This window comes from Lampetra fluviatilis, chromosome 32 (genome assembly GCF_964198595.1).
Source record: "Lampetra fluviatilis chromosome 32, kcLamFluv1.1, whole genome shotgun sequence".
NCBI classification, from domain to species: Eukaryota; Metazoa; Chordata; class Hyperoartia; order Petromyzontiformes; family Petromyzontidae; genus Lampetra; species Lampetra fluviatilis.
The window spans coordinates 714,179-726,776 of NC_136306.1; the positions used below are offsets into that span (position 1 = coordinate 714,179).

The window sequence follows — 12,598 nt, forward strand, 5'->3', positions numbered from 1 at the left end:
TCATTTGGATGTGACAGTAAAGCCGGCTAACGTCCGGGCGGTCCGCACGCACAAAGGACAGAACGCGGTGTAATCGCCGCACACCGCAAAGGGCTACCGATCGGTCATTCTGCAATAACCACACATCGCTTGGGGGAGGGGAAAAAAACCTAGCATATCAACGAACACCTTTCACGGGACGATAACCTCCACGGCTGCGCTTGTTTGAATAATTTACAGCGTTCATCCGTGACTGCGTCGTCTGTCCTCCCAATCTCTTCCCTGGAATATCTCTCACTTCCCATACCTGTCCTGTGTTCATCCCTCACATCATCTCCATGATAGAGATAAGGCGGCGCACTCCACACTTCACTTGGCAACTCTATCACGTACGCCGTGCAATCCCAGCCCCTTACGTGCGTACGCATGCGTGTGTGATATTCTCGCTAACAGCACTTCTTGCCCCAACAGTCTGTTAAGGCTATACAGGGGATCTTTATCTTTGACATTCTCTACTTGTCCAGCACACAGGTCCCCCTTGCAAATGAGACTCCTCCTGATCCCTTGAGTTCCCACCGGATAAACAAAATGCACTCGATGTGCACGTGACATGCTGGACACTGGTGCCACGTCTCCAACACCACTGGAAAGCGTGGCTCTACCCCAACAGCACTGGGACAGCCATGAACCATGCCAGGGTGAGCATCAGTGCCCAGGCTCCACGAGCCGCCCACCACCCTCTAGCCTCCACAGCCAGCGTGGGGGGGGGGGGGGTCAGGAATTAAAAAAATAAATACGTTAAACACCTTGTTGGGTTAGTTTCGGCTATTTAAGTTCGAACCACTCTTTGTAATTTTCTGGCGTGTGAGTTTAACACGAGCGCCACTGGGCAGTCGAACTGCGCCACCAACCTCGCGGGCGGCACTGGCACCGCGACGTTGTTGTGAGGCTCGGGGTGAATGCGCTCCGCCCCCTGCGTCGCGTCGAGCGCCCGGCCAGCATGCACGCCCGGCCAGCATGCACGTCCGTGGTGGTGGTGGTGGTGGGAACGCAGCGAGAAGTGGCCGGCACGCCCGTGGTGGTGGTGGTGGTGGTGGGAACGCAGCGCGAAGTGGCCGGCATGCCACGCCGCCACACACACCGCGCTGCACTTTCGGGTGCGCTCCTGCGGCCGTCTGGAACGCTCTTCCTTCTGATATTAGGATGCCACTGGAGCTATGCACTTTTACATCTGGATTTAAAAACTAATTTCTTTAAAACGCCTTTTTGTCTGTTAGTCTGTTGTCCTGCCCCCGCACCTCCGATTAGCATGGTTGGCTACGTACGGTGCGAAAGAAGTTAGCATGGCGTACACGAACGAGTAGGCCGAGAGAAACGTCACGGAGATGAAATGAGGGCTGAACAGAGGGCAGGCGAGGAGAAAGTGACAGATACGCGGCACAGGATGTGGCGGAGTCTCTCTGTGCTCTGCGACATCCCCGCCCTGGAGGAACGTTTGTCTTCTACGGTTTGCCTCGTTTGGAAGAAGGAACTTTGGCGAACCCTCTACGCTCAAAAGTAGCGCTGCATGGACACAGGCGTGAATCTTCCTTAAAAAAATATCCCGAGGCGGAAGATTCCTGCTGGATGCAACTGCGTTTGCAAACGTGATTTGTAACTTAGATCCTTACCCATGTATCGATAGTTACATTTTAATGTGCGTTGTTGTTTTGATGTGGTCTGGGACCGTTCTTGCTTTTGTTTTGCTGCCATGCCCAAGCATGGGAATTGGTGTACTTATGCAATTTGAACGTATACTCTTAGAGAATAAAACATTTCACCTGAGGACGATTGCTTGTGTTGCGATCGAAACGTCGTGATTTTTTTTTCTATCTACGTAACTTTACCGAAAGACCCAAAGAGAATGAATTCCTGCAGTCACGAAAGCTTTAAGTCAAGATTCAATTTGAACTTACATACCTCATCGATTGTATGTTAGTTTTAGACATTTGCGTACCTCCCCTATACTTTGCATCCCTGATATTTTTGTATCGTTTGTTGTTGTAACTTTCTGACCCGCCACCTAATGGACATCTGTAAAAAATATAGCTTCATAGCTCACCGGATTTCTCCAGGGATAGATAAAGATTCTGATCCTAAAAGACTCTGAGGCGATTTCCAAAACGCCGACGGATGTCACCGACTCAGGGCCACTGTCAACCAGAAGCGCTGGAGCACGCCGATAGATCGGAGCTGCTCCTCGCTCACCAACTCGGCCACTCGCACGGCGGGCAGGAAGGGGGCAGAAAGGGGGGGGCCGCCCCCATCGAGCCATGAGGGCGAGACGACGACGAGAGACGCGCGGCAGCACATTACAAGTGACAGATTAAGATAATCGGATTGCCGAGGCAGAAACGGGTAACAGTGCGTAATCTGATTACCCTTATTTGGCACGCACAGGTCGAACGCTCTGGATGATAACTTTTGTTTTATAGATTTAAAAATGTTTCCAAACACAATTAAGTGTGCGGGAGGGGGGAACCAACGAGTCAGCAGTTTGGGTTAAAAGTGAGGTGAGCAGCCGCCAATGCACATGCAGCACTGTACAGGAGCCGAAAAACATGATCTAAGTGTACAAAGCAGAAGTGCTGTTCAGTCCAAGGTTACAACCAAAACACACGCTAATTTAAAGGAAATCGAGCAATGCCATTATGTTGCTTTGAAAATACCAAAGACACGATTATATTAGATTAGTTCTAAAAGCGGAGGCGCCGGAGGCTCCGAGGTCAGAGCGCTGAGCCGGCACTGCTGAGCTTCCACTTCCAATCCGGGTTTGTAACGCAGTCAGTCATTCAACTGCACCCCTCCAGCATAGCTCGTTGGCTAGGCCCAGCCACCAATCATTAATTGCACGCAAGACATCACACATTTGCTTTTCACTTGATTGGACTAAGTATGTAGATTGGACGAGATTGCGAACATCGGTTTGTCACGCAACAACCGCGGAGCAGAGTGAGTGGGAGAGAGAGCTCCCTCAATGTGGCTATGCGGGAGATTCTGTTTGTGAGAAGCCTCTCGCGAAAAAGCCTTCCCTGTAGGCCCATTCTCTGACACCTGGGGCACGCTTGTGTGAGGGAATTCCAAAAGGATTCTTCATCTCATAACACGATGCCGATAGCATGACTGAAACACACTGTGGGGGGGGGGGGATCTGTACACAAAAGTAAATATTATTTCAAAAACCTCAATATCAATATCAGAAATCGGAGACTGATTAATTTAAAGTGTAACCCTCCCGGCACCGCATGAACAACGTCAATGCTGAAACGTCATCTTCGCCCAGAGCTTCCGACACCCCCGAGAATTCCCTGACACTAGCAGCGGCAATAAGTGTGGACTCCCCCTGTCCCCACTAGATAAAGTGATTCACAGAAAACAAGAGCACATCAGCCCAATCCCACAACCTAAACGATGCACACACACAGAAGGCCCCTGCTCCGCGACAGCGTCCGCTGCCGAGCATTCACCACGCTGGGGTGTGGGGCACCGTGGAAATGCTTGCCGCTCCCCTCCTCCATCGAGGGGTGTTCATCAACAGCCAACGCTGCCACAGCCAACGCTGCCACAGCCAACGCTGCCACAGCCTACGCTGCCACAGCCAACGCTGCCACAGCCAACATCACAGTCCACGCCACAGCCAATGGCATAGCCAAAGCTGCCATAGCCATCACTGCCACAGCCTACGCTAAAGTCAATGCCACGTTGCCTCTCTGCACGATAGCCCCCCGCCCTCCTGCCTCAACCAAAAAATGGTGACTTAAAAAAACCGATCCTCCCTTCAAAAGCCCTGTCGGGACCGTATCTTGAGATCCCGTCACATTTGTACACCTGATTCATCCAAGCCGCGTTGTATCTAATGTATAATGTATGCATGTGGAAGTATATTTTATGTATATTTTAACACTCTGAGGCACGAATCCCTCACATCTAAGATGAGCTTATCCACGGTTCCAAGTAACCCAACATCCTCTCATCTGCAGACCCTTATAGATTTGTATATATGAGAAAGAAAAAAAACTTAACAAGAAACTAACGAATAACCATACACCACAAAGGAGTATTCCAGTCCTAAATCCCTCAAACTTTTGACGACGATGATTGTACCTGATGAAGCCGCTTCAAAGCGACCCCTCATTCTGATCTCCGGAGCCGTAACGATCGCAGACGTCGGATCCGCAACAGGCGGCAACGCTCCCTCATTGGCTCACTAAAATGTTCGCTGCACTGCCTCTGCCTGCGTCGTCACACGTGACTTCACTTGTGTTCATGCTGTCCGCTGTAGGAACATGGCAGTAGGCAAGTGATACAATTTTACGATGTGAGGATCTGCGGATAGCCAACTAGGAAAGGGTGTTTGGGAATTCCGATCACGTGTGCCACCCAGCCAGCAAGCAATTTCTTGGCCTACCTCTGCAGAAGAGGCTGCTGCTATGAACTGCAAAGGTCACAACACGGATTCACAATTACATTGATGAGACACTGTCAAAACCGATCCGGAGTGTTCTTGTGTCAAACAAATGGTTCGAGCGAGCCTGACCTTGCCGATGGCGTACCGAATGTCGACACACATCCGGTATTTGCTTGTGCTGCACCAACACCGCTGAGATTATTCGCTCTGAAAAATGCAGTGCGGCTGACGGGAAGAAGAAAAAAAGCTTCCATATTTTTTCACGGGGAGGGCCAAATATGCGGAGGTGTATTGACTGCTTATTTATGTTGCGACGACAAAGGCAGATAAAAATGTTCGGCATAAAAAAAAATTACCCTAAAACGCAAATGTGCGTGATTTGAACAGGAAAAAAACAGAGCCAGGATGAATCTAATGAACGCTTGAGGCTCCCGAGTTAGTGGGCAAAAACGTCATGGGTGTCAAAGCAAGACTACATACAAGGAAATAGAAGATTTGGTTTGAATGAAAGCAAACGATGACACAACTCGCTCGGAATTGAAATCATTTAATTCCGATGTCAGGGCCAGCGATCCTGCCATGGTGTAACGGTTTATCGCACTGGACATGCAATACAGGGGTCACCGGTTTGATCCTATCTCCTGGCGCCACAAGGGACAAGTTTCGTACATCCCCGTCACTTCCTCTGTCCAGCCGGCGGCACGGATGGGTTCACCACGGTGAGTCGATCGGCAGGTTCCGTCTGGTGGGCTAAAGAAGCGTGGGTAGCCTCATCTCTTCCGAGAAGCCTGGCCAGACGAGGAAGAGTAGGCCAAATACACCTCTACTTATTTACGTTGAACTTATTTGGCACCGCACGAAGCCAACTGCGCTTATCGGGAGGGGGGGAGTTCCCTGGAGCCCCCCTCTAAGGGAACCCCCCCCCCATCGCCCAGCCAGCAGCGGCGCCAGTGAGCGATTTCAGGGTGGGAAACCTTTCCGTCAGCGCCTTCGAGGGCCAGCGCCCGCCACCACAAGCAAACAACTGGCGGCACTCGCCGCGAGCCAGGCAGAGTGCCCGGGGCTCCACCGCCCACCCTCCCCACCGCTCCTCACCTTCAGTGGGCGAGGTCTTGAGCCTTTTGCAGAGGCCGTAGACGTCGCCGTAGGAGTCCTGCAGCTTGCACAGCGCCTCGGCCCCACGCAGCTCCATGAGGCCCCGCAGCTCCGGCAGGGAGCACCCAAAATCGCTGTCGTGGTTCGCCTCCGAGCGAGGGCTCTTGGGCAGAAAATCCACCGTGCTGTTCGCCATGTCTCCCATCGTTCCGCCGTCCCGTGTCCCGGGAGGGAACCAAGATTTTTGTCTCGTCGCAGGAAGGAGATTGGGACCAATTGAGAGTGGATTCCTAAATTTCCCTAAGCAGCGTCAGGTGTCAACATTGTAAAAATAAACACTTGGGAAAGTGTAAAATTTTACTAATGTTATGTTTCCAACAAAACAGGTATCAGTTAGCTTTTTATATTATTAAATGTGATTTTAAAAGATATTTGTGGCTATCCGAGAGGGGGCAGTCAGGTGGGGCCACTTTCACAACCGGATTCCTGACAAGCACGACTCCATCTGCAGGGGAGAGCAAACACGGTCGATCTGCCACAGTGGCCGCCCCGACGCCGAACAGTTCCAGAAAAAATCCAAGACGCCTGGCTCCTCACAGCTGGCAAACGCTCGGCGCATAATTCCATACATGGCCTCCATCCATGTCGCCGGTGTCCGCGGTTGCTTTGTCGCTCGCTTCCCCAGCAGCGTCAGCCGGAAGTGGTCCCTGCGATCGACAGTGAGGGAAAGGTGGCGGAGCGCCACGTTGGAACGACAACAAGGAGGACGGAAAGCAGTCAACCTTCGCTTCAAAAACCCGGCCGTGCGAAGCAGCAAGTCTGACGAGGATGCATTTATAGCATTCGAAAATTTCTACTCTCAGACTAATAGAGGCCATTACAACGTCCAAAATATCAATAAATTGTCGCGACATATTAGGTGCAGCGTTATTTATTTATATATATTTTATTTATGACGCGGCTCGGCCGCCCCACACCATGCATGGGGGGGGAGGGAAAGGCAGCGATCCCACGATCCGTTATGGAATCCAGCAAGCCCCAACCTTTAACCCACAGCCATGGCCACCGTCCTTCACAAACCTGCGCTGACCAACGACTGACACGGCATGGGGAGGCTTTCGACCAACCAGTCGATCGGAAAAAAAAACGTGAATTATTTATTGATCACGGTGTGATGAGTATATACGCCGTGCAATAAAGGCTGCACACAAATGCAAAGCACACCATGTACGGCATGTGTGTGTTTACACTCTGGAAAGGACGTCGTTATGATTTGATGTAATAATGCATCTCAAATGCTGAGCTCCATTCAAATTACTAGAGCGCGATGAGGGCCCCTTGTAGGGACCGGCTCGGAGGCACGTATGGTTCCACATTTATTTATAATTTGCACGTGGGTGTATAATTCAATGCAGTCCGAATTTTGAGGGAGACTCCGCTTTGATTTGTGGGCTTTTACAGAACCCAGCCAAATGAGGTTAAGATGCGCATTTTACTCCGCTCACTACACGATGGCCCCATTTGCTTTTGCAGGCTGACGCCAGGCGGAGGGGGGGTTCCTGCGTTGGTGCCGTGTTTCTCTTCACCCAAGGCCTGGCCTCCTTGCTCGGTCCCAACAATCGGCCCCCTCTCGCTCACAGAGCAGCCACTGCTCCACCCCCCCCACCCCCACACCGGTTTCATGAATGCCACGCTCAATCAAGAAAATGTTTGCACCGCTCGTCAGGACTCAGATGTAGTTTTTGGAAAGCAGGTTGAGAAACTCGAGAGACCAGGACGAGTCTCGTCCGCAAAAGCGACTGTCCTGCGTTACAAAAACGACAAAATAAATAACGTGAAGAAAAAAAAACTAAGTTCACCATTGAAGTCAATAGAAATCAGAGCAAAAGCAGAATCAGTATCTTTATTTAGACTGCGGGAGGAATCCGATGAGCTATAAAGCTCTTTTTCACAGATGTCCAGTGTGGGCGAGTCAAATAGAAAGCAGAGCACGTTATTTCACAATCCCTGTCGATGGCGACATGAGAGATGATTTTGAGTGAAAGCCACCTCTTATGTATTTGTTCCTGCAATAACTTGAACGCGAATGCAACGCATGAACACGTGAGCGATATGTGCCGACACGTGTGAACGCAGAAAGCACGCCTCATGACCCGTTAGTGTGAGGTGACCCACACTGGTTTTGGGCACCGCTGCTTTAAAACGCAATGCAGAGTGGAACTTCTCAGATTCGCAATCATCATGGGGGTGACGCCATCGTGGATAAGCGTTTACACTTATTTTCAACTCTTTCTTATGCGTCACTACTTAACGAACAATGCCTGTCGTCCGAAACAGGCGGCCTGGTGACGTCGCCCAAATGCAGTGGCAGAGTAAGTGCGCGCTGATTACTCCGTCGTAGCGTTTGCAGGGAGTTCGCTGATAAGCCAGTAAAAAAGGTTAGTTGCGTTTTCCGTGATCAAAATACTGCGACGATGAGCATAAGTCCCCTTTGGATGACGTGGGAGCGTGCCCATTTGTAATCACAAAGGAGTACTAATATAGAAATGTGTCCGATAGAACATGTAACAAATAGTCTGTTGTCAACTTAAAACTGCAACCCGTGTACTTACTCGAGTAAGCTATCCTGCCACAGCCCACGGCACAGCCAATGGCATAGCCAACGCTGCCACAGCCAATGCAGCGGCAAGCGATCAACTTCCTGGTTCACCGTAGTTTTTTTGTTATATGGCCCAACCCGAAAATAATGTATTGACCGTAATATTGACTGCAAAAAATCTAAGCATGAATATCTACTTCCTGGCGTACCAATAAACTGGGTACAAGCAAGAGCTGATATCAGACACTTAAGACTTGGATTCTGGAGAGAAAAACACATCGTATTTCATTTGTCAGCAGATTTGCAAGGACATAATCATGCTATTAACCCTCTCTGCAAACGTAGGCTTCTGTAACTGAGTTGCTGCATTTTAGCTGCAGACGCAGGGCTTTGGAATGTGAGCAGTGGCAGTGACAGTGGCTCACAATGGCCTATCATTGCAGGAGGATGTCACGCAGCCTTTAATATCCACACTGCGGCGATGGTAATGCCTCGCTGAAAATTAACGACCAGCAGGAGGACCCTAATGACTGAGTGAATGCCAAGTGGCTGAACGGCAGATGCGCAAAGCACTAACCTGCCACAATGCATCTATGGGCGAATTTGTCTTGTATCCAATACAGGCTTGTGTAATCTGAATGATTTATCAATCGCAATAATACACTGCTAAGAAACATGCTCGGCAAAACTGCTGAAATCAATGATGACTATTTAATAGCCGTTAAAAAATATTCAGAAATTCACGAGAAAGGAAGCAGCGTAAAATTTGGAATCAACGTTTTTTTTCTTTTTGCACGCAGAGGGTGGCAAGACAGTGGAACGACCCATGTCGTGCAGTGAGGTGGTAATTGTGAAACTTTGGCAGCTCATGCCCCAAGTGAAACAACGGTGAGGGGCATTGTCCAATCATGCCCCGAGCAGCGCAATTACATACGTCGATGCGCCTGTTTACGTCGGGGATGTATTTCGGAAAGGTGCGACGACGAATTTCGTAAATGACGTAAATCAAAGTGTTTGACAAGGTACGGTGGTGAAGGCACGAAGGCTGAGAGGCGACGGATAACGAGAAAGGACGGACGGACGATGCCGTCAGCGATGTGAGTGGGGTTGAGGCGACGGCAAATCACAACGTGGCGGAGTTACTAATGAAGTGACGACGAATTTGCGAACAACTTAAAAGGGGGATACATAACTCTGGGTATTACTGTACTGACAAACAATAAAGACGACATACAATAGCAGTTTTTTGGGTTATATCGCGTAAATATAAATGTGTCGTTAAACCCGCCACCACCTGACACAGTCATGTAGTAAGGTTTGTCACGTGAACCAAGTCTGCCAATTAGTTACTAGCACAGCACACCGGTGTGCTGTGGGTACACCGGTGTATTGTGGATAATATTGGTCGTGAAAGCCTGCTACAAGGTGTTAAACTAACTACGATTATTCTGTACACACAGTGACCAACGGTGGCTTGCAGTCTATCTGCAAAGGGGTAAAACGCGTCTCTGAATTATACAACCTGCGGAAAGAAATAACAAACGACCGCACCCCGGAACGAGACCCAAAAACTCGCGGAGACGGACACCCTCGGTGCACCCAACGCCGCCGCTGAGGCCCAGCCACTGCGGGCAATCTGGGGGCTCTCGTGGCCGGGCACGTCCGGCTCAGCCCTGCAAATCCCCCCACGTCTTGAACACATTAAACGAATCCCAATCGCGGCACGTTAGGCTGGCTCTCGAAATCTCAGGCACCTGCAAAGTACGTGTGTGCGCACGCGTACGGAACTTTAAAGACTATGCCTCGCGTTGACGCCCGCGACGTGTGTGCATCTCATGAATGTTGATGAGCTCAAGTGCAGCTTTTTGAACAAGATCCCCCCCCCCAAATTGTGTCCGTGATCTCGCCATCGGTGTCACAGCACGGATCTCTCACACAGCAGCGCCACCGAATCGTGGCGGGAGAACAGCCCACGGAAGTGGATATTGCAGAGCTACCTCTGAGCACCCTCTGGTCCACTGGCTCATGCGACGCGCGGTCCGTGCCGAGTGACACCGCGGACTTGTTGAACTCGGCTCTCTTCGAGTGGATTTTGCGTAGCCAGGTGAGGACGTGAGAGACGAGGCTGAGTCTCATTTGCAAGAGTGACCTGGGGCATTTAGTCTACCAGTAGGGGGCGATCATTGCTGCTGTGTATAATCTCGAACTGAGTAATTTTTGCGGGTAATTGCTCAAATCTGACAAGCGTGGACCCCCACGCCAGTGCACAGTGGCCGACTCTTGCGAATGACGTCACGGGGTCTTCAACGTCCACCGTGGAGCAGACGACGTGGAGTATTATGATGAGCGAATCGCAGAATGCGCTCGTGAATCGCTTACGAGCGAATGGAACGCTCACGCGGCTCGCATGGTAGCGAGGGTGTCATGATGTGTTCAATGGCATGTGTCACCGTCGACATTTTATTGATTCGGTTCTAGTAAAAGCTCTCAAAGCCGGAATGCTGGGTAAGCCGTAAGGCTTCCTGAAACAACTAAAAATAACGTTTGCCTTAATTAACATTTTATATGTTCATTTGTAAATATTTAGTTCAGTATCATTGAGTTACCAATTGTTAAAATGATTCTCAATGTGTTAATTGCGTGTAAATGTCATACAAATGTGGTAAAACATAATTATTTAATTACGTACAACATGCTGGACACACCCCATATATAACCGTAAGGGCCCACAATTAGTCCGTCTCTGCGAGGTTTCCCTCCGTGCTGTGCGTTACCGGTCCATGTGTTCCCTGTGGGCCACGAGCGGAAGCTGCATCTACCACAAGCTAAATCTAATAATCCATTCACCACGAGCTTCGCGACCCTGCGGCCTGTGATGCGAAATCCATTTGAGTATCGGAAAGCCGAGCGAGGCATTTGTGGCCTCGCTCGGCTCTTCTCTAAATCCCAACTTGACGGTGCACTGGGCGAGTGCTCGTGGTGGAAAAACCTTTTTTGTCGAACCCCAGCCTGCTCACGTGGTTGGCTATTTTCGAGTTTCCATTGTTCAGGCCTCTCACATTCCACGTGAACAAAAAACAATGCAGAGTTACAAGGGGATGAAAAGGAAAACTAGGTTCTAAAATCATTCCGGCAATAAAACAGCAGGTGTTAAGATGTGCAAACACCTTTTGCAAGGAATCAAGTCTGGATTAACCACAAGTACTTGTGGCGAACATGCAAACTAACCTGCTCTGATCATGAATATTTGTGTAGTGGGTTAAATTCAGGCGCACACTGGACTTTGGAGGCAACACTATTTATTAGCTGACACAACAGGTAACACTTAACATCACGATTTAAGGTGGTAGCCACCGTTCCTAACTTAGCTAACCCACGGGGGTACTACATCACTGGACCAGGACAGCCCAACCCGCTGCCTGGTCCATAGCAGAGACCGGAGAGCTTCATCCCAGAGATGACCCAGCAGCAGAACAGCACAGAACAGCCCAGCTCTCCGTCCACGCCCCGCTTATAACCACTCCGGCGTGGCCGGCTCCGTCCCAAGCCACGCCCCCCTTCCCGATTCTTCGGGAAGACCCAAACCCCAACCATGTGACCCCCCTGGGGCCCCTGCCCCCCCCCCCCCTTCTCCGGTCACGTGTCCTGTTGGGTTCACGCAGAGTGTCACGGCCCGGCACGACCCCCGTGACACCTGCCTACAGCCCCCATACCGAGCCAATACAGTAGTGTCGTTCTACTATACTCTATAAATGCTCTGATATGTGCATTGTCTTTGCCCTGTTCGCCTTTTGGCGTTCTCTGCGTACATATACTGATGAAACTAGGCTATAAGGAAGGCTGTCTTTAGTGTAGGCCAATCAGTTTCAAAGACAATGTATATATTATCAAAGCATAGTTTGTTTGCATGTTTTGCCACAGATGTGTGTGGTTAATGCAGACTTGATGACCTGCAAAAAGGTATATAGTTGGTGTTTGAACATCTTAACACCTCCTGTTTTATTGCCAGAAAGGGGAACCCTATATTCTTGGTTCTTTCCGTAAAGTCACGTAGATAGAAAACAAAAATCTAAATTAAAAGCAAAAAACCCACGACGTTTCGATCGCAACACAAGCGGTCTTCATCAGGTGGAGAGAAAAGAGGGGGCAAGCCTCCAAATGTAGCCGCTTATAAGGGCTCCAGAGTGAGTGGGCGGGGGAAGGGCTGTGCAAGAGACAGTGGGAGAGGGCGGGGGTGGAACAGAGATAGGGGGGGAGGGGTTGAGATGGGAGGGGGGAATTGCACCTCGCTACACAAATTCAAGTCATGACCCAAAGTGGTTGATGACATCTTTCCAATGATTGCTGAGTTTTTTAAACCGTGGTCTCGGTTGAAATTTTGTTTTTGTCTGTATATTGATGGCTTCGTGAACGATTTTTTGTTGATAGCCAGTTGGCTTGCAAAGTACCATCGTCTTAGAGAAATGAATGTCATGTGA

The 12,598-nt window shown here is 50.0% G+C and overlaps 1 protein-coding gene across 5 annotated transcripts in view; it reads right to left on the bottom strand.

The window, feature by feature from the left end:
* LOC144943609 (plasma membrane calcium-transporting ATPase 2-like) overlaps positions 1 to 12,598 on the bottom strand; it is a 232,812-nt gene that overhangs the window by 146,347 nt on the left and 73,867 nt on the right. For all 5 annotated transcript variants that reach the window (XR_013639516.1, XR_013639517.1, XM_078871216.1 and 2 more), the window contains exon 3: positions 5,522 to 6,228. Coding sequence is in view for 3 of the 5 variants with exons in the window: in XM_078871216.1 (XP_078727342.1) it covers positions 5,522 to 5,726 (205 nt within the window). In the remaining 2 variants the exon portion in view is untranslated. The remainder of the gene's footprint in view (positions 1 to 5,521; positions 6,229 to 12,598) is intronic.